Below are 21,735 nucleotides of genomic sequence, written 5' to 3'. Positions count from 1 at the left end.
GGGTCTAGGGCTGATCCCACCCCTTGGGCCCCTCCGGAGCTGTTGCTCCCCAAGGACGGGGCCGATCTGGTTCTATCAGAGCTCAGCGCCATCCCCGTGTCCGCCCCCGACTCCCCCCCCCCCCCCCGGGCCTGGGCCGGACGAGGTCCTAGACAAGCTGGGGGGCGCTCGCTGCCTCACCGCCGTGGCCCTCCCCAAAGGCTGCCGGCGGGTGCCACTGCACCCCGAGGCCAGGCTGAAAGCCAGTGGCCTCCCCGAGTCCTTAGGCCTGCCCTTCAGCCTCCAGGGGGACTCGCCGCTGCAGGGGATGTTCTGGTGCATGTGAGCTCTACTGTCCTATAGTAACCCTGGGTGTGTGCCTCAGTTTCCCTGGGCACTACCCCAATCCCTAGGCGGGGATGGGGATTTGGGGCATGACTCCCACTGCAGGAGGCTGCTCCAGCCGCCCCCCATGTACATGCCGGCTGATGCCCTTTGTACCCTGAGCCAGGGCAGGTGGTGGCCAGGACAAAGGTGGAAGCGGGGCCTGGCTGGGCCCCCAAGGCTGCCGCCGGCTCCTGGGTGAGTCGGCACAATCAGCCCTGGGCCCCGCCCCCCACTCCAGGGCCCATGGCTGTGCAAGGGGAGCCCTCGTGCGAGGAAGCCGTGCGCTGGGAGGTGCACCAGGCTCGTGAGCCAGCGCACAAAATCATAGAAACCCGGGGCAGAAAGGGGCCATGAAAAGTCACTGGGTCTGGCCCCCCCACCTCAAGACAGGACCTGGCCGCAGTAACCCCCTGGGGCGGGGGGCCCTGCTTTCGCTCCCTTTAACGCTCACCAGCAGGGTAACTTACCTGCCAGCAGCTCCCTGGCTGTGGATCAAACCCAGGCCCCCTTCCCCCACCCTCCGTATACACACACTGCTGGGATCCCGGGGGGGGGACACCCCCCCACAGGGGACAGGTGCCCTGCTGGGGCCAGATGAGGGGCAGGGGGCGCCCTTTGCAAGCGAGGACTGGTGGGACAGCAGGGGGCAGGGTGGGGGAGAGAGGGCCCCATGGAAGTTGGGGGCCCCCGTGGGAGACAGGGAGACGCCAGGGTCCAGCCGTCACCTCTCACCAGGTTTATTAAGGTCACGTTAGCAGCAGATCCGAGTTCCCGTGATGCTATTGCAGATGGTATGGACAGAACCGCGCCTGCTCCCTTCCCCGGAGGCCGGGTGCCCTGGCCCCAGGCGTGGGGGGGCGGGCGGGGGTCTATGGCTTTTCCAGAGGGGTTTCCACTTGGTCCGGGGGGAGCAGGGGGAGCAGGGGGGTTGCTTTTCCCCCCCCGAAACACTTAACAACAAAGACCCAGGACGGTTGCTCGGGGGACGGACGGACAGGGAGAAAGGCGGACGGACAAACGCACAGACGTGCGTGGGGGGGGCAGGAGACATGAGCTGGATGCTCCGAGATGGATTCCCTGCCCCCACTATCCCCCCCATTCTTGGGGGGCACCCGGATGCCTGGGTTCTCCGCCTTCCCCACACACACACACACGGGGGGGGGGGGGGAATCACGTTCATGCAAACAACAAAGAGACGTGTTTTGGAGGTGGGGGGGAAGGGAGACGCACACATTCCCCCCCCAGTCTAGCTCAAGCAGGAAGTCTCCTCGGGGGGGGGGGCGTGACTCCCATTCCAGAGGAAGCCCAGCCCCCCCGATGGGTCCATCAGTGCAGGGGGCTCCTCTCAGCACAGACCGGGGGGGTAGCGGGGGGCACACGGGGTGTGGAAAGAGCCAGCCAAAGGGTCCTGGTTCCTCTCCGCAAGGGGGTGCAGACCCCGGACACCTGGGTTCACAGTGCGTGGGTGTGCCTACAGCGACATCCTGACCCCCCCCCAAGGGGCGGGGCCCCCCCCACTGGATAACATGCACAGAGGGGGGATCCCAGCCTGTGCCCTCCCCGCCACAAACCGGCTCCGGGGGGGTGTTTGGAGACAGCTTGGTCCTGGCTTCTCCTATGGCTTTGAGAAAAGGTGACACCCCCCCCCCACCGCTGCCCCCCCACTGACACACAGAACTGGATGGCACCTCCCCCTGGACACGCAGAACAGCCCAGAACCAGGGAGCACAGCCACAAACCTGGGGGGGGAGAGAGAGACTCCGCTCAGCCCTGCCGGGCCCCTCACTCCTACCCGCAGCCCCCGCTCCCCCCCCCCCCCCCCCCGCCGGGGCTTCTCCCTCCCACCCCCAGCCCTGCCGGGGCCCCTGCTCTCCTGCCCGCAGCCCCTGCCCCCCCCAGCCCTGCCGGGGCCCCGCCCTCTTGCCTACAGCCCCTGCACCCCCTCCCACCTTGCTGGGGCTTCTCCCTCCCACCCCCAGCCCTGCCGGGGCCCCTCCCTCCTGCCCGCAGCCCCTGCCCCCCCTCCCCCCCCAGCCTGCCGGGGCCCCGCCCTCTTGCCTACAGCCCCTGCACCCCCTCCCACCTTGCTGGGGCTTCTCCCTCCCACCCCCAGCCCTGCCGGGGCCCCTCCCTCCTGCCCGCAGCCCCTGCCCCCCCCAGCCTGCCGGGGCCCCGCCCTCTTGCCTACAGCCCCTGCACCCCCTCCCACCTTGCTGGGGCTTCTCCCTCCCTCCTGCCTGCAGCCCCTGCCCCCCCCAGCCTGCTGGGGCCCCGCCCTCTTGCCTACAGCCCCTGCACCCCCTCCCACCTTGCTGGGGCTTCTCCCTCCCACCCCCAGCCCTGTCGGGGCCCCTCCCTCCTGCCCGCAGCCCCTGCCCCTCCCCCCGCAGCCCCTGCCCCCCCAGATACTCACAGCCCGAGGGGGTTCTGGGGGGCCTAGTCCGAGTGGACACCCTCCACCACGATGCTGGGCTTGTCACGCTGCACACTCTTGGACATGTAGCTGTTCAGGGTTTTCTCCTGGGGGGGGTAAGTGGGGGGGGGAGGAGAAGTCAGAGCTGGCACCAGTGCCCCTCCCTCCGCCCCCCGCAGTCCCATCTCCCAGGCCCCTCCCCCACCTGGTCCCACAGCACAAAGCCCTCCTGCCCCCTTGTGCACCCCTGCCCAGCCCCACAGCCCCCCTCCATCTCCCCCATTACCTCCACCAGCTGGTGCCAGTGCTCGATGGGTTTGCGGGGGTTGGCCAGCATCTCGGCCCAGTGCTCCCGGCCCGGCCCCTCCGCGTCGCTGCCCACGCGGCACATCCCGATCACCTCGTTGTGCCCGATGCTGGGGAGACAGGCCGGTCGGTGCTGGTCCCCGCCCGCCCCCCAGCGCCCGCCCTGGCGCCAGGGGAGAACCCTGGAGTCCCGGCTCCCAGCCCCAGGCTCTAACCACTAGGCCCCAGCACCAGGAGAGAACCCCGGAGTCCCGGCTCCCAGCCCCAGGCTCTAAACACTAGACCCCAGCACCAGGAGAGAACCCCGGAGTCCCGGCTCCCAGACCCTGCTCTAACCACTAGGCCCCAGCACCAGGAGAGAACCCCGGAGTCCCGGCTCCCAGACCCTGCTCTAACCACTAGGCCCCAGCACCAGGAGAGAACCCCGGAGTCCCGACTCCCAGCCCCCTTCTCTAACCACTAGGCCCCAGCACCGGGAGAGAACCCCGGAGTCCCGGCTCCCAGCCCCTGCTCTAACCACTAGACCCCAGCACCGGGAGAGAACCCCGGAGTCCCGGCTCCCAGCCCCTGCTCTAACCACTAGACCCCAGCACCGGGAGAGAACCCCGGAGTCCCGGCTCCCAGCCCCTGCTCTAACCACTAGACCCCAGCACCGGGAGAGAACCCTGGAGTCCCGACTCCCAGCCCCCTTCTCTAACCACTAGGCCCCAGCACCGGGAGAGAACCCCGGAGTCCCGGCTCCCAGCCCCTGCTCTAACCACTAGGCCCCAGCACCAGGAGAGAACCCTGGAGTCCCGACTCCCAGCCCCCTGCTCTAACCACTAGGCCCCAGCACCAGGAGCCTTGGCTCCCAGCCCGCCCCCCAATTCTAGGCCAACAGCCCCACCCCCCATTCCCAGAGCCAGAGGGGGAAGGTGCCCCCCTCCCCGCCCGCGCCCCTCACCAGTCGTAGTCCATGACGGTGATGGTGAGGCTGACGTGCTCGGCGTTCTCGTGCGGCATGTCGAAGACGAGCGCCTCGTTGTAGCTGGGGTTCAGGGTGTTCTTCTTGATGGACGTCTTGCGCTTCTTCAGCCGCCGCCCCTCACACATCAGCGAGGCCTTGACGTAGGGGTCTGGGGGGGCAGTTCCCAGCTCTGTGCCCTCTGGTCCGGAACAGCCCCCCCCACCGCCACCCCTTCATCGCCTTCCCCCCTCAGTAGCACCCCATCTAACCATCCCAGCCAGCCCCCCACTGCCTCCTTCCCCTCCCCCGCTGCCCCTCTGACCCCGCCCCCAGCTCGGTCCTCTGACCCCTCCCCCCGAGCCCTCACCCCTCTGACCCCGCCCCCAGCTCAGTCCTCTCACCCCTCAGCCCTCTGACCCCGCCCCCCAGCTCGGTCCTCTGACCCCTCCCCCCGAGCCCTCACCCCTCTGACCCCGCCCCCAGCTCAGTCCTCTCACCCCTCAGCCCTCTGACCCCGCCCCCCAGCTCGGTCCTCTGACCCCTCCCCCCGAGCCCTCACCCCTCTGACCCCGCCCCCAGCTCGGTCCTCTGACCCCTCCCCCCGAGCCCTCACCCCTCTGACCCCGCCCCCAGCTCAGTCCTCTCACCCCTCACCCCTCTGACCCCGCCCCCAGCTCGGTCCTCTGGCCCCGCCCCCGAGCCTTCACCCCTCTGACCCCACCCCCAGTTCAGTCCTCTGGCCCCTCCCCCGGAGCCCTCACCCCTCTGACCCCGCCCCCAGCTCAGTCCTCTGGCCCCTCCCCCGAGCCCTCACCCCTCTGACCCTGCCCCCAGTTCAGTCCTCTGACCCCTCCCCCGAGCCCTCACCCCTCTGACCCCGCCCCCAGTTCAGTCCTCTGGCCCCGCCCCCGAGCCCTCACCCCTCTGACCCCGCCCCCAGCTCAGTCCTCTGGCCCCGCCCCCGAGCCCTCACCCCTCTGACCCCGCCCCCAGCTCAGTCCTCTGGCCCCGCCCCCGAGCCCTCACCCCTCTGACCCTGCCCCCAGTTCAGTCCTCTGGCCCCGCCCCCGAGCCCTCACCCCTCTGACCCCGCCCCCAGCTCAGACCCACTGAGCCCCACCTGAGAAGCCCGTCAGGTCCATGGCTTTGAGGTTGGAGGCCCGGATGATGGTCACAGTCAGGCGGCCGGCGGTGGGCAGGTAACAGAGGGAGAAGTTCACCTCCCCCAGGTCGGCCTTCTCCTGCAGGGAGCACAGGGAGGTCAGAGGGGGCAGGCCCTGAGCCCCACCCGCCAGCGCCTCCCCGGCCTGAATATTTCATGCCCCTTTACCAGGCCGCAGCTATTTCCTGCCCATGAATATTAATGCCCCTTGGCCCCGGGCGCCAGCCCAGCCCGCGTGTTACAGTCCCTGGCGCCGGGCCACCGGCCCCCCCCAGCATGGGCGGCGAGAGCAACGCGGCCGAGACACCGCGGCCGGCTCCCCGGAGTCGCGTGACCCCCACGCGGTGCCCCCCAGCGCCAACCCGCAGCCCCCAGCCCAGCTGTGCCCCCACTCCCGCCCCTCAGCCCCTGCCAGCCCAGCCCCCCAGCCCAGCCGGTGCCCCTCACTCCCGCCCCACAGCCCCTGCCAGCCCAGCCCCGCCCCCCATTTCTGCCTGCAGCCCTTGCCAGCCCAGCCCCCCAGCCCAGCCCAGCCGGTGCCCCTCACTCCCACCCCTCAGCCCCTGCCAGCCCAGCCCTTCCCCCCAGCTCGGCCCGCAACCCCTGCCAGCCCAGCCCTGCCGGTGCCCCCACTCCCACCCGCAGCCCCCCAGCTCCCCAGTTCAGCCGGTGCCCCCCACTCCCACCCGCAGCCCCCCAGCCTCCCAGTCCAGCCGGTGCCCTCCACTCCCACTCCCACCCGCAGCCCCCAAGCCCTGCCAGCACCCCTCATTCCCAGCCTACAGCCCTTCCCCCCCCCCCCCCGCTCTTCTCCCGGCCCCACACATCTCTCCTCGGGGATCAAATGCAATTGCCATCAATTGCGATGCTGCCTGGGGTTTGAGCTACTGGAAGTCAGCTGATTTCCAGGTGAGCGAAAGGGCGGGGGAGGCTGAAGAGGAGGCCTGTGTCCATCTGTCCCCCGAGCGCTCCCTGCAGCGCTGCACACCCCAGCTGGGTCACCCCTAGGACGGGGGGCAGCGGCCCGAGCGACCCACACATGGGAAGGGCCTGAACCAGCACACGGGAGCCGAGCCTGCCCCCCCATCTCCCCTCCCCCGCACGCTCCCCAAATCCATCTGCAGCTCCCGGTCCGGCCCCAGAATCCAAACGGGGGGAGCTGGGACCCCGCCCCCTACAGTCCCCGGGCCTGTTCCCTGCAGCATGGCCTGCAGCCCCCCCCCGGAGAAGGGGCGTCACACTGGCTGGCAGGAGTGGGGGGGGGGCCCGGGAGCCCAGGGCTGGGCTGGCAGGGGTTGCAGGTTGGGGGTGAGAGACACCAGCGGGGTTGGGGGACTGCGGGTTGGGAGGGAGGGGGCACCGGCAGGGCTGGGGGGCAGGCCTGGGCTGGCGGGGGCTGCGGTCGGGAGGGAGGGGGCACCGGCAGGGCTGGGGGGGCAGGCCTGGGCTGGCGGGGGCTGCGGTCGGGAGGGAGGGGGCACCGGCAGGGCTGGGGGGGCAGGCCTGGGCTGGCGGGGGCTGCGGTCGGGAGGGAGGGGGCACCGGCAGGGCTGGGGGGCAGGCCTGGGCTGGCGGGGGCTGCGGTCGGGAGGGAGGGGGCACCGGCAGGGCTGGGGGGCAGGCCTGGGCTGGCGGGGGCTGCGGTCGGGAGGGAGGGGGCACCGGCAGGGCTGGGGGGGCAGGCCTGGGCTGGCGGGGGCTGCGGTCGGGAGGGAGGGGGCACCGGCAGGGCTGGGGGGGCAGGCCTGGGCTGGCGGGGGCTGCGGTCGGGAGGGAGGGGGCACCGGCAGGGCTGGGGGGGCAGGCCTGGGCTGGCGGGGGCTGCGGTCGGGAGGGAGGGGGCACCGGCAGGGCTGGGGGGGCAGGCCTGGGCTGGCGGGGGCTGCGGTCGGGAGGGAGGGGGCACCGGCAGGGCTGGGGGGGGCAGGCCTGGGCTGGCGGGGGCTGCGGTCAGGAGGGAGGGGGCACCGGCAGGGCTGGGGGGGCAGGCCTGGGCTGGCGGGGGCTGCGGTCGGGAGGGAGGGGGCACCGGCAGGGCTGGGGGGGCAGGCCTGGGCTGGCGGGGGCTGCGGTCGGGAGGGAGGGGGCACCGGCAGGGCTGGGGGGGCAGGCCTGGGCTGGCGGGGGCTGCGGTCGGGAGGGAGGGGGCACCGGCAGGGCTGGGGGGCAGGCCTGGGCTGGCGGGGGCTGCGGTCGGGAGGGAGGGGGCACCGGCAGGGCTGGGGGGGCAGGCCTGGGCTGGCGGGGGCACCGGCAGGGCTGGGCGGGGGAGGGGAGCACACCCACCTGGCTGCTCTAATTACTCGTCAGTGTCATGAACAAGACATTCAGCTAAAACATTCAAAACCACCCAGGCTGGAAATCGCAGCAGAATTGGGTCGGAGGAGCTGGGGGGAGGGGCAGGATGGAGTCAGTTAGATCCTACATCCCTCGCCAGGCTGACACCCCCCCACACACACTCTGAAGGCAGCATCCGACCCGTGGGTTGGGATCCCCCCATATGAGCCCCGAATTGACTCTCTCATCTCCCTGGGCTGTAACCCAACTGGCCCCGGGGGTGTCCTGCTCTGGGCTTCCCCTCCCGTTCACCGGCCGGGTGTGGGTCTCGCAGGTTGGGCTGGGGAGCCGGCCTGGGCTGCCTGAGTTTGGCTGGGGGCTGTGGGGCAGGAACGGAAGTTGGACTGAGTTGGTGGGTCTGCCCTGGGGCTGGGCTGGGGTGGAGCTTTGGGAATGGGGTTGAACTGAGCTGACACAGACTGGAGGTTGGGCTGCGTCAGTCTCCCCTGTTGCCCACGTCCCCCATCTCCCCGGGGGCTCATGCACCGAGCTGGCTGCAGGGTGCCCCTCCAGATGCGCGTTTCCTTACCCTGGTTCCAGGCTGAGCTGGCTTCAGTTTGGAGTGCAACTGAGTTAAGTCTGGCTTGGGTTAGGGCTCGGGTTGGGTTGGAGTTGAGAACCGGAGCGGAGCCAAGTTGAGTCTTGGTTGGATCGGGGTGAGTTGGACTTGAATTTGGATTGGGTTGTCTTAAGGTTCAGTTGAATTGAGAGGGTTTGGGTTGAGTTCTGGTCAGGTTGGGTTGAATATAGACTGGGCAGATTGAACGTTGAGTTGGGTGGGGGTTGGGTTGAGTTCTGGTCAGGTTGGGTTGAATATAGACTGGGCAGATTGAACGTTGAGTTGGGTGGGGATTGGGTTGAGTTCTGGTCAGGTTGGGTTGAATATAGACTGGGCAGATTGAACGTTGAGTTGGGTGGGGGTTGGGTTGAGTTCTGGTCAGGTTGGGTTGAATATAGACTGGGCAGATTGAACGTTGAGTTGGGTGGGGGTTGGGTTGAGTTCTGGTCAGGTTGGGTTGAATATAGACTGGGCAGATTGAACGTTGAGTTGGGTGGGGGTTGGGTTGAGTTCTGGTTGGGTTGGGTTGAATGTAGACTGGGCAGATTGAACATTGAGTTGGGTGGGGGTTGGCTTAAGTTAAGGTCGGGTTGAAGTGGAGAGCACAGCTGAACCGAGATGGGGTCAACCCCTCCCCCAACCCTTTCCCGCCCCATGGTCCCACGCACCGAGCTGGCCTCCAGGATATCCCTCCAGATGGGCGTCTCGTCATCCCGCTCCGCCATCTCCAGCAAGTTGTCCAGCACCACCTGCCCAATGAGGTCGTGGCGGGAGAAGCGGTCGAAGTCGTAGACGCTGAAGTGCAGCTTGCGCCCGGGCAGCTCGGCAAAGGGGACGTTGAAGCTGAATGTCTCGTTGAAGACGGGGTTGAGCGTCTTGCGATGCACCTTGGTCTGGAACTTCTTCTTGCGGTCCGGGAGCAGGTACATCTTGACGTAGGGATCAGAGAAGCCGTTAGCGTCCTTGGCCGGCAGGTCCAGCGCCCGCAGGATCTTCACCACCAGCTGCTCGGAGGCGTAGGCGTAGCGCAGCGCGAAGCTGATGCGCCCGCACGGGGGAGCTTCGGCCTTGCGGTGCTCTGCCTCGCCCAGGCGCTGCTTGTACAGCTCCGGTTTGATCTGCCCGATGCTAGTAGCCTGCTCCGGCTTGTCCTCGCCACCGTGGCCACCCACGTCCGGGCTGGACAGCTGCTGCGTCACGGGGCGCGGCAAGGTGTTGTACCTGCCGGCGGCGGAAGTTGGGAAGAACACGCTGAGACCATGGGGGGAGTCAACCCACCCCGGGACAGGCCCATAGCTACACCCCACTGAGTCCCCACACTCCGCAGCACCTCCCATGACCTTCCTAGGCCCAGGGCTGTCCCCCCAGCCAGGCCCAGGTACTCCGCTGCCACCCAAGACAGACTCCCCCTTGCTGCCCCCTCCCATGCCATGTCCTTTCCTGGCCTCACCTGGGCGTGGGCACCAACGTGGCCACCTGCTGGTGGGAGTGTGCATTGGGCAAGCCACCGGCTTCCTTTGCCACGCCCTGCCCTTCCACCGGCAGGTCGGGCGAGGTCTGGCTCAGCTTGAGACTGGCCTCGGGGTAGGAGTCCATGTCGAGGTAGGAGCGCTCGGGCATCTCAGGCCCCAGCTCGACGCGCTCCACCAGCAGGTCACCGAAGGGTGAGTGGTGCAGGTGGCCATGGTCCTTGCGCGGCGCCGGCGCAGCCCCCTTATCCCGCCAGGGGATCCAGCATAGCTTCCAGGAAACAAAGAGCGAGACGCCCAGCAGCACGATGCCGCAGAAGGTGACAATGACGGACAGCAGGCTGACGGAGATGTCTGTGCGGGGCAGAAGCTGTGAGCAGCAGGAGGGGACACGGAGAGGCACGCTGGAGGCCCTATCTTCCCATCACCCTCCCCTCCGCCCCCCAAGCCTCGTGGCACAAAGACAGGACTGCGTCCCTCACACAGTGTCCCATCACGGCCAGGAACATGGACAACCACGTTCCCCAGCAGCCTCCAGCCACCGCTGGGGACAAAGACGTGGCCACATGCTCTCTAATAGCGCCATACCTCTTGGAATGTGTCTATAATATCCCACCTCTGCCTGTAACGTCGATGTGGCCACTTCCCCTCTAATACCTTTATACCTCTTGGAACGTATCTGTAATATCCCACCTCTGCCTGTAATGTCGACGTGGCCACTTCCCCTCTAATACCTTTATACCTCCTGGAACGTGTCCTACTGTAATATCCCACCTCTGCCTGTAACATCAACGTGGCCACTTCCCCTCTAATACCTTTATACCTCTTGGAACGTGTCCTCCTGTAATATCCCACCTCTGCCTGTAACGTCAACGTGGCCACTTCCCCTCTAATACCTTTATACCTCTTGGAACGTGTCCTCCTGTAATATCCCACCTCTGCCTGTAACGTCGACGTGGCCACTTCCCCTCTAATACCTTTATACCTCTTGGAACGTGTCCTACTGTAATATCCCACCTCTGCCTGTAACGTCAACGTGGCCACTTCCCCTCTAATACCTTTATACCTCTTGGAACGTGTCCTCCTGTAATATCCCACCTCTGCCTGTAACGTCGATGTGGCCACTTCCCCTCTAATACCTTTATACCTCTTGGAACGTGTCCTACTGTAATATCCCACCTCTGCCTGTAACGTCAACGTGGCCACTTCCCCTCTAATACCTTTATACCTCTTGGAACGTGTCCTACTGTAATATCCCACTGCTGCTTGCAACGCAGACATGACCATGTCCCCGGTAATATTCTGACCCCTCTTGGAACACGGATACGATCACATCCCCCACACACGCACACACAATGTCCCAATGACATCTGGAATGTAGACACGACCACATCCCCACATAATATCTTAGCACACTCTAGAACGTAGGTCTGACCACATCCACCTGGGATAACCTCATCGCCTGAAACCTAGACATAACCATGACCTCCCACAACAGCCCATCACTGCCTGGACTGTAGATATAACCATGTCCCTTGTAATATTACAATCTCTGTTGGAATGTAGACATGACCACATCCCCCCACGCACAATATCCCAACACCTTCTGGAATACAGACATGACCACATGTCCTTGTAATGTCCCAGGAACACAGACATGACCACAACTTCCTACAATACCCCAATGCCCCCTGGAATATAGACACAACCACATCCTGCTACAATACACAAACACCCCCCGGAACGTGGACGTGACCACGTCCCCCCACAATATCGCAATACTCCCTAAAACGTAGACACGACCACGCCCATTCACGACACCCAACACTCTCTTGGAACACGGACATAATCACATCTCTGGTAATATTCCAATGCCCTTGGAACATAGACATGACCATACACCCCCATGCACACATGCACAATATCTGATCGCTGCCTGGAACACAGACATGACCACATCTCTGTCACAATACCCCACCACTCCCTGGAATATAGATGTGACCATGTCCCCCACAATACCCCAGCACTCACTGACACATAGACATGACCAGGCCTCGACACACCGCTGTTCCTACTCACCCATGGCGAGTAGATTTCAGTCAGTCGCTCTGTGTGCCCCATTCACCAGCGCTGCGCACATGCGCGGTACGGGACTGGTGAGTAGCTCTCATCGCAGCTTGTCGATCGCTGGACATGACCACCTTCCCCGATAATACCCCAGCACTCGCTGGAACATAGGCATACCCATGTTCCCCGCACAATACCCCAGAACTCACTGACACATAGACATAACCACATCCCCCACAATGCTCCAGCACTTGCTGACACGTAGACATGACCACATTCCCTGCACAATACTCCAGCACTCGCTGACGCGTAGAGGTGACCACATCCCCCACAATACCCTAGCACTCGCTGACACGTAGACATTACCATGTCCCCCCACAATACTCCAGCACTCCTCGGAACGTAGACATGACCACGTCCCCCACAATACCCCAGCACTTGCTGGAACGTAGACATGACCACACTCCCCACACAATACTCCAGCTCTCGCTGACACGTAGACATGACCATGTCCCCCCACAATACCCCAGCACTTGCTAGAATGTAGACATGACCACATCCCCCGCACAATACCCCAGTACTCGCTGACACGTAGACGCGACCATGTCCCACACAATAACTCAGCACTCGCTGACACGTAGACATGACCACGTCCCACACAATACCCTAGCACTCGCTGACACATAGACATGACCATGTCCCACACAATACCCTAGCACTAGCTGACACGTAGACATGACCACGTCCCACACAATACCCTAGCACTCGCTGACACATAGACATGACCATGTCCCACACAATACCCTAGCACTGGCTGACACGTAGACATGACCACGTCCCACACAATACCCTAGCACTGGCTGACACGTAGACATGACCACGTCCCACACAATACCCTAGCACTCGCTGACACGTAGACATGACCACGTCCCACACAATACCCTAGCACTCGCTGACACGTAGACATGACCATGTCCCACACAATACCCTAGCACTCGCTGACACGTAGACATGACCACGTCCCACACAATACCCTAGCACTCCCTGACATGTAGACATGACCACGTCCCACACAATACCCTAGCACTCGCTGACACGTAGACATGACCATGTCCCACACAATACCCTAGCACTCGCTGACACGTAGACATGACCACGTCCCACACAATACCCTAGCACTCGCTGACACGTAGACATGACCATGTCCCACACAATACCCTAGCACTCGCTGACACGTAGACATGACGGCTATGTCTACATTGGCATGATTTTGCGCAAGAACTCTTTTGCGGAAGAGTTCTTGTGCAAAAACTCTTCCAGAAGAGAGCGTCTACACTGGCATGTGCCTTTGCGCAAGAGCATCCGTGCCAGTCTAGACGCTCTCTTGCGGAAGAAAGCTCTGATGGCCAGTTTAACCATCGGGCTTTCTTGCGCAAGAAATTCTTGTTGCCTGTCTACACTGGCCTCTTGCGCAAGAACAGTTGTGCAAGGGGGCTTATTCCTGAGCAGGAGCATCACAGTTCTTGCGCAAGAAGCCCTGATTTCATATATTAGAACGTCAGTGTTCTTGCGCAAGAACTCCCCGCCAGTGTAGATAGGCAGCAAGTTTTGGCGCAAAAGTGGGCACTTTTGCGCAAGATTGCACCAATGGAGACACAATCGACCATGTTCCCCACACAATACCCCAGCACTCGCTGACACGTAGAGGTGACCACATGCCCCACAATACCCCAGCACTCGCTGACACGTAGAGGTGACCACATGCCCCACAATACCCCAGCACTCGCTGACACGTAGAGGTGACCACGTGCCCCACAATACCCCAGCACTCGCTGACACGTAGAGGTGACCACGTGCCCCACAATACCCCAGCACTTGCTGACACGTAGAGGTGACCACGTGCCCCACAATACCCCAGGACTCGCTGACACGTAGAGGTGACCACGTGCCCCACAATACCCCAGCACTCGCTGACACGTAGAGGTGACCACGTGCCCCACAATACCCCAGCACTCGCTGACACGTAGAGGTGACCACGTGCCCCACAACACCCCAGCATTCGCTGACACGTAGACGTGACCACGTGCCCCACAACACCCCAGCACTCGCTGACACGTAGAGGTGACCACGTGCCCCACAATACCCCAGCACTCGCTGACACGTAGAGGTGACCACGTGCCCCACAATACCCCAGCACTCGCTGACACGTAGAGGTGACCACGTGCCCCACAATACCCCAGCACTCGCTGACACGTAGAGGTGACCACGTGCCCCACAATACCCCAGCACTCGCTGACACGTAGAGGTGACCACGTGCCCCACAATACCCCAGCACTCGCTGACACGTAGAGGTGACCACGTGCCCCACAATACCCCAGCACTCGCTGACACGTAGAGGTGACCACGTGCCCCACAATACCCCAGGACTCGCTGACACGTAGAGGTGACCACGTGCCCCACAATACCCCAGGACTCGCTGACACGTAGAGGTGACCACGTGCCCCACAATACCCCAGGACTCGCTGACACGTAGAGGTGACCACGTGCCCCACAATACCCCAGGACTCGCTGACACGTAGAGGTGACCACGTGCCCCACAATACCCCAGGACTCGCTGACACGTAGAGGTGACCACGTGCCCCACAATACCCCAGGACTCGCTGACACGTAGAGGTGACCACGTGCCCCACAATACCCCAGGACTCGCTGACACGTAGAGGTGACCACGTGCCCTACAATACCCCAGGACTCGCTGACACGTAGAGGTGACCACGTGCCCCACAATACCCCAGCTCTCGCTGACACGTAGACGTGACCACGTGCCCCACAATACCCCAGCACTCGCTGCCACACACAGGTGACCCCGCGCCCCGGAGCAGAGCCCGCCCCTTACCCGAGTCGGTGGGTGGGGGGTGCCCACGGTTGCGCAGCAGGTCGGTGAATTCCAGGCATTTCTCATGTTGCTCCAGCGCCCGCAGGGAGAAGCAGAGCTCCTTGAGCAGGGTGAGGGCGCTGCGGCACACGTCCTCCTCGTAGTCCCCTGACATGGTGCCGCACCATCTGCCCAGCACCGGGAGAGAGCCGGTGAGCTGCCCGAGGGGCGCCTCCCTAAACACACCCCAGCAGCCAGCGTGCCCACATGGGCGTCCTCCTGCGCTGGGCAGAGACCGGGTGAGCCATGTGCACACACCTGCTGCACTCTGGTGTGCACACCCACGCAAACGTGTGCACTTTTTGCACATGCACATCCACACAAGCACGTGTGCATTTGTACACCTGCTCAAGTATATGCCTCCTTTGCACATACATGACCACACATGCACATCTACACTCTTAGGGCCAAACGTGCATTTGCACAGGAATATGCACTCAAACAAGTGAGCGTTTGCACATGCACGTGCACACAAACAGGTGTGCATTTGCACATCTACGCAAAAAGCACTTGCATTTGCACATGCACACGCATACAAACAAGTGTGCATTTGCACATGCACGCACACACAAACAGGCGTGCATTTGCACATTCACACGCACACAAACAGGCATGCATTTGCACATTCACACGCACACAAACGGATGTGCATTTACACTTGCAGGCCCACAAAAACACAAGTGCATTACCACATACTAGTGTGGGCTGGCATGCATACCCATAGGGTTACTCCCGCAGGGCCATGCAATCTCACATGCACCTGCTATGCCCACGTGCAAAGACTTGTGCACTGACACACCAGCATGGGCTCACACACTCGCCGCTGTGCACCAGCTGGTGGACCCGTGTGCACGCACAGTCGCATGGGCCAGCTCCCCTTCGCCCGCATCTGCCGCCCGCCACGGGCTCCCCCATGCTCCCCTATCCATCTGCGCCCCCGGCCCCCACTCACCTGCTCAGCCGCCTCCGTCTCCGGCCGGCTCGGGGTGCCGGTGTGGGGGCTGGCTGGGGCGTCAGTACCGGTGCCGGCGAGCCGGTGTCTGCGCGGGACGGGTGCGGGCGCCCAGGTCTCCCATGGCGGGCACCGCCAAAGCCATGCGGCACCGGGGCCCGGCCCTGGCGGGCGCCCCCTTCTGGCAGCTCCGGGATCAGCAGCACAGCCCAGCCATGCTCCACGAGGGGGGGGGGCAGCTCACAGGGCCAGGGGGTCAGGAGCCCAGCTGAGAGATGGGGGGCCAGGCCTTTCCATTGGCGGGGGGCGCGGCTCAGACAGGCGTCTCCTGGGGGGGGTGTTGGGTGGAGCTGTGGGGTGGGGGTGGAAGGCCCTCGATTCACAGGCACCTGTGGGGGGAGGAGCTCATGAGAGGGAGGTGTCTGCACCCCAGCCCCCTCCTCTCATGACCCAGCCCCACTCCCTGCCCCCAGGAAGCTCCCCTCCCCCACTCCCCCAGACTATTCATGATCTCCAAAACCCACTTCCTCCTGCCCTGCCCCCCTCCCCGACCTTCCCCCCCTTCGTCCAGCCTCAGAAACCCCCCCTCCCCTTCCACCGTATCCCCTCAGCCCCATCCACCACCCCTCATCTGGCCTGGTAGGTTACAGCAGGGGGGCTGGGAGCCAGGACTCCTGGGTTCTCTCCCCAGCTCCGGGAGGGAAGTAGGGGCTAGTGGTTAGAGCAGGGGGGCAGCCAGGACTCCTGGGTTCTCTCCCCAGCTCCAGGAGGGGAGTGGGGGCTAGTGGTTAGAGCAGGGGGGAGCCGGGACTCCTGGGTTCTCTCCCCAGCTCCAGGAGGGGAGTGGGGGCTAGTGGTTAGAGCAGGGGGGCAGCCAGGACTCCTGGGTTCTCTCCCCAGCTCCAGGAGGGGAGTGGGGGCTAGTGGTTAGAGCAGGAGGGAGCCGGGACTCCTGGGTTCTCCCCTGACTCTCGCTGCCAGACCCACGGGAGGAGGAGGGCTGGGTGCCGTCCCTGCCTCTCCAGAGAGTAGCCCCTCTCTGTGTGCCGGGGGCGGGCGTACTCCCACCCCCCGGTCGCAGCAGCCTGGCCTGCCAGGTCCCAGCGTAGGTGTCGCTGCTGCAGCCGCATTCGGCTCGGCTCGGGCTCTTGCCTGCCCTGAATACCCAAGTACCAGGCCAGCGGCTCCCCCCCCCCCCCCCCCCATGCACAGCGAGCTGCCTCCGGGGCCCTGGGCGGGCGGAGGGGCCTTACGGGCCGTAGGAGGGGCAGAGCTGGGGGGGGCAGAGACGCGCCAGGCCCAGCAGAGGACCTGGAGCAGCCTGGCCAGCACATGTCACCCTCCTCCCCCCGCCCCTGCCCCTGGGGCCCAGGCCGGGCAGCTGCTGCCTGTCACATCGTGTTGGGACGCTGGGCCGGAGCTGGCCCTGCTCAGCCACGCTGACACGCGCCCGTGCGGAGGCAGGCCGGGCCCGGTGCGACGCGGGTGCAAAACGTGCCAGGCTGGGCACCCGCGCGTGAACCCGAGACCCGCTCCCCGTGCGCCCGGCTCGTGAGTGCAGGCCCTGCCCCAGGCTGGGGTTTCTCCGCCCCGGCGGCCCCCCCGCCGGTGAGTCACCGGCACCAGCGCCGCACGGGGGAAGGAGAGGAGCCCACACACACACACAAGGTGCAACAGACACGTGGGGTCACAGCAGCCGGGAGCAGGCGTCTGACACCAGCCGCCAGCCGGGGGGGGGACATCGCTGTGGGGAACCCTGAGCCTGAGGAGGCTCCTTGGGATTGCCGGGGGGGGCGCAGAGGGACAGAGACGGGGGAGGACACGGGAGTCCCTGGTCCCAGCCAGCCCCGGCTCCAGTAACCAGAGCTGCCCGTGTGGCAAACCCAGCCAAGCCGGGTCGATATGTCGCTTGTTGCTGCCAGGAGCTGGAATTCCCCCCCCCCCCCCCGGGAGATCCTCTGGTGGCTGGAGGAAGGGGGGGGGGCTGCTTCCCAGCCACCACGGGACGGGGACGCAGCAGGCCCAGAACCGACTCCCAAACAAGCAGGCCTGGGAGCGTCTCAGATGCGGAGGGTCGGGGGGGGGCTGGCGTAAGGCAGCCAGGCCTGGTTCTGGACAGAGCAGCAGGACTCCTGGGTGCTCCAAGAGGGGAGGGGGCAGCCAGGGTCCTCTCCCTGGCCCTGGCGGGGGGGCGGGGCTGCAGTGTTTGAGGGGGAGGGGCTGGGTCCTGGCACCCGGAGGGGAGGGGGCTCTAGTGGGTCAGAGCAGGGGGCCCCACTGTCTTGGAACCCCCCCGACCAGCTCTGTGCCCCCTCCCCCTCCCTCCATCCTGAACAGGCCTCCCCACGTCCCCAGCCCATCACACAAACAGGCCTTGATCCCTGCCGGCAGAGCGCTGGGTGGGAGCGGGGTGTGGGGGCGCTGCCCCCACCCGGGGCGTGTCACGCACAATCGCAGCCACACGCCGCACCGCAGCGCCACGGGGGGGCTCTCTGGAGGGGACGCCACTGGAGGCCCCCCCCCCGGCAGAGCATGAGCAGCAGGGCCCATGGCATGCTCACGCCCCCTCTCTCTCGCACGCCGCCCCGGTGTCACGCCTGCCCCAGTGCTCTCTCGCACACCCAGCGTGAGCAGCCCCCCCCCCACACACACAGAGCCTTTGTCTCCCGGACAGCCAGCCGGAGCGGCGCTGGTGTCGCACACTCGCGCACACTCGCGCTTTCGCACACTCACGTCCGGGGCTGGCTCCGGTTTTGCTCCTAATCACATTAGCGTCGTGTTGTCACAACAGCCGCCCGGGAGGCGGCTCCCTTGTCTGAGTCGAGCAGCCCCCCCCTCCCTGCTGACAGGCGGCTGCCTCCTAATTACACCCTGTGCTGGGGGGGGGGACAGGGGAAGCCCCCTGCACGCAGCTGTGCCGGGAGCTGCTCCAGCAGCCCCCCACTGCTGTGCATCTGCCCCCCCACTCCTGTGCAACAGCCCCCCGCCAGCAGCCTCCAAGCGTTCCCTTCCCCCAGAGCTTCCCTTCCGCCCTCCCCCCATTGCTGTGGACAAAGTGGGGGTGCACCGGGCACTAGGAGACCTTGCATCCCTCCCCCACACATCCTCTCCTCCCCCCGCCAGCTGCAGACCCACCAGACCCCAGCGTCCGACCCCTGGGCTAAAGAACATCCAGCCCCCCGCAACCCACCACTTCGCACCCCGATCAGCTAGAGACCCTGCACCCCATCCCCTCCCTGCACCCCTGAAATCCTCCCCCTTCTGCACCCCCCAACCTCTATGCACCCCATCTCCTTCCTCCCTAATTGTCCCAAATCTGCTCCCTGCACCCTCCACTTCAGAGCACCCCCCAACTCCCATCCCTGAACCCCAACTCCCCCCTACAGCCTCCAAACCCCTCCAGCACCTACACCTCCATGCACCCCACCTCCTCCTTCCATGCACCCCCAAGTCTCCCCTCTTGCATCCCCACCTTCATGTACCCCCAGTTCCCCTCCATGCACCCCGAACTCCTCCCTCTCTGCACCCCCAAATCCACCTCTCCTGCACCCCAATTCACCACTCTCCCTGCATCCCCCAAATCCACCCCCTGCATCCTCACCTCCAATGCACCTCTGCCTGCACCCCAAATCTGCCCCCTGCAACCGCATCTCCAATGCACCCCCTCATCACTCCCCCCAAATCCGCCCCCTGCACCCGCACCCCCAATGCACCCCTCTCCCCGCACCCCCCAAATCCGCCCCCTGCACCGGCACCCCCAATGCACCCCTCTCCCCCAAATCCGCCCCCTGCACCCGCACCCCCAATGCACCCCTCTCCCCGCACCCCCCAAATCCGCCCCCTGCACCGGCACCCCCAATGCACCCCTCTCCCCCCAAATCCGCCCCCTGCACCCGCCCCCCCAATGCACCCCTCTCCCCGCACCCCCAAATCCGCCCCCTGCACCGGCACCCCCAATGCACCCCTCTCCCCGCACCCCCCAAATCCTCCCCCTGCACCGGCACCCCCAATGCACCCCTCCCCGCACCCCCAACTCCTCCCCCTGCACGGGCACCCCAATGCACCCCTCTCCCCGCACCCCCAAATCCGCCCCCTGCACCGGCACCCCCAATGCACCCCTCTCCCCCCAAATCCGCCCCCTGCACCCGCCCCCCCAATGCACCCCTCTCCCCGCACCCCCAAATCCGCCCCCTGCACCGGCACCCCCAATGCACCCCTCTCCCCGCACCCCCCAAATCCTCCCCCTGCACCGGCACCCCCAATGCACCCCTCCCCGCACCCCCAACTCCTCCCCCTGCACGGGCACCCCAATGCACCCCTCTCCCCGCACCCCCAAATCCGCCCCCTGCACCGGCACCCCCAATGCACCCCTCTCCCCGCACCCCCCATATCCTCCCCCTGCACCGGCACCCCCAATGCACCCCTCTCCCCGCACCCACCGTCTCTCTCCGCCAAGCCAGCTCTCCCCGCAGCCCCCTCCCCGCGCGCCCCCCGCACCTCGGCGGCTCCCTACCTGCCGGGCCGCCAGCCCCGCCGCCCGACCCGAGCCGGCTGCGCGGGGACGGATGCGCCTCCCCCGCTCCCGGGCGCGCAGAGCCGAGCAGGTGCCGGGTCCCCCCCGCAGAGCCCGCGCCGGCCGCCAGGGGGAGCCCGCGCCCGGCCGGAGACGCCAAGCGCGGAGGGGGGGGGCCCGCGGGGAGATGCGGGACCCCAGGCCGAGGCAGCGCCCCCCCCCCGGCCTGGCCAGCCAGGGGGCACCAGGGGGGCTCGCACAGAGTGGGGGGAGGAGCGAGGGGTCCCCCCATAACCAGCCCCCCCACCTCAGAGAGGCCGCAGCACTGCCTGGCCAGGGGGTCCCCACTTACCCCCCCACCCCCACACCCCAGAGAGGCCGCAGCACTGCCTGGCATGGGGGTCCCCACGTACCCCCCCACCCCCACACCCCAGAGAGGCCGCAGCACTGCCTGGCATGGGGGTCCCCACGTACCCCCCACCCCCACACCCCAGAGAGGCCGCATCACTGCCTGGCATGGGGGTCCCCACTTACCCCCCCACCCCTACACCCCAGAGAGGCCGCATCACTGCCTGGCATGGGGGTCCCCACTTACCCCCCCACCCCCCCACCCCAGAGAGGCCGCATCACTGCCTGGCATGGGGGTCCCCACTTACCCCCCCACCCCCACACCCCAGAGAGGCCGCAGCACTGCCTGGCCAGGGGTCCCCACTTACCCCCCCCCCCCCACCTCAGAGAGGCCGCAGCACTGCCTGGCCAGGGGGTCCTCACGTACCCCCCCACCCCTACCCCCACCCCAGAGAGGCCGCAGCACTGCCTGGCATGGGGGTCCCCACGTACCCCCCCACCCCCACATCCCAGAGAGGCCGCATCACTGCCTGGCCAGGGGGTCCCCACGTACCCCCCCACCCCCACACCCCAGAGAGGCCGCATCACTGCCTGGCATGGGGGTCCCCACTTACCCCCCCACCCCCACACCCCAGAGAGGCCGCAGCACTGCCTGGCCAGGGGTCCCCACTTACCCCCCCACCCCCACACCCCAGAGAGGCCGCATCACTGCCTGGCCAGGGGTCCCCACTTACCCCCACACCCCAGAGAGGCCGCAGCACTGTCTGGCCAGGGGTCCCCACTTACCCCCCCACCTCTACACCCCAGAGAGGCCGCATCACTGCCTGGCCAGGGGGTCCCCATGTACTCAGCCCCCACCCCCAGAGGCAGCTGCATGTTGGGCGAGGGGTCTGCAGTGGGGAGGGGTGATGCTGGCCAGGCTTGGGGAGAGAGACCTGGCTGCTATCGGTTACGCGCGCACACACACACACACACGTGTGCAAGGTCATGGGTCCCCCTGCCGCTGGCACACGCCCACCCGTGGGGAACCCGCCAGTCGCCACGTCGGAGCCACGGGGGCCATGACTGGAGGACAAAATCCCTGGAGTGGCCGGGTGGGGTGTTTCTCTGCCCTTCCATCCCCACCCGGCCTGCTTGCCACCAGACACAGGGGCTCCGTGCACCAGGGCGTGCACCATGGGGCTAGTGTCGGCGAGGGGCTGCAGGGGCCACGGCTGTTAGGCTGGGCCCTGGAGCCAGGCAGGGTGAAGGGGGGGGAGTTTGGCCCCACCAGGGCCGAGGACAGGTTTGTGTGCTCACAATCACACCCACCCTCGCACAATTGATTTGCACGGCTGTAGCGTCAGGACGGTGTGAAAGACATCC

General features: G+C 65.9%; 1 protein-coding gene across 1 annotated transcript; it reads right to left on the bottom strand.

Annotated features, from left to right (window-relative positions):
* Window positions 1-1,087: 1,087 nt before the first annotated feature.
* On the bottom strand, window positions 1,088-20,156 carry SYT3 (synaptotagmin 3). The gene is made up of 10 exons (XM_089770167.1): window positions 20,023-20,156; window positions 15,510-15,898; window positions 14,519-14,685; window positions 9,540-9,912; window positions 8,758-9,310; window positions 5,152-5,272; window positions 4,029-4,200; window positions 3,066-3,195; window positions 2,780-2,886; window positions 1,088-2,105 (listed from the first exon to the last, which is right to left on the bottom strand). Exons 3-9 carry the CDS (start codon window positions 14,670-14,672, stop codon window positions 2,803-2,805), a joined length of 1,587 nt encoding a protein of 528 aa, XP_089626293.1. The 5' UTR covers window positions 14,673-14,685; window positions 15,510-15,898; window positions 20,023-20,156; the 3' UTR covers window positions 1,088-2,105; window positions 2,780-2,802.
* Window positions 20,157-21,735: the final 1,579 nt, after the last annotated feature.

This window comes from Pelodiscus sinensis, chromosome 18, assembly GCF_052426305.1.
Source record: "Pelodiscus sinensis isolate ZL-2025 chromosome 18, ASM5242630v1, whole genome shotgun sequence".
In the NCBI taxonomy this organism is placed as follows: Eukaryota; Metazoa; Chordata; order Testudines; family Trionychidae; genus Pelodiscus; species Pelodiscus sinensis.
Note: the sequence above shows the minus strand (reverse complement) of the source record. Positions and strands in the feature narration are given on the sequence as shown.

Coding starts and splice junctions, on each gene's coding strand:
- SYT3 (XM_089770167.1), bottom strand. CDS start 14,672: ATGTCAGGGGACTACGAGGAGGACGTGTGCCGCAGCGCCCTCACCCTG. Junction 5,273..8,757: donor ATATCCTGGAGGCCAGCTCG/GTGCGTGGGACC, acceptor TGCTCCCTGCAG/GAGAAGGCCGACCTGGGGGA. Junction 2,887..3,065: donor ACTGGCACCAGCTGGTGGAG/GTAATGGGGGAG, acceptor TACCCCCCCCAG/GAGAAAACCCTGAACAGCTA.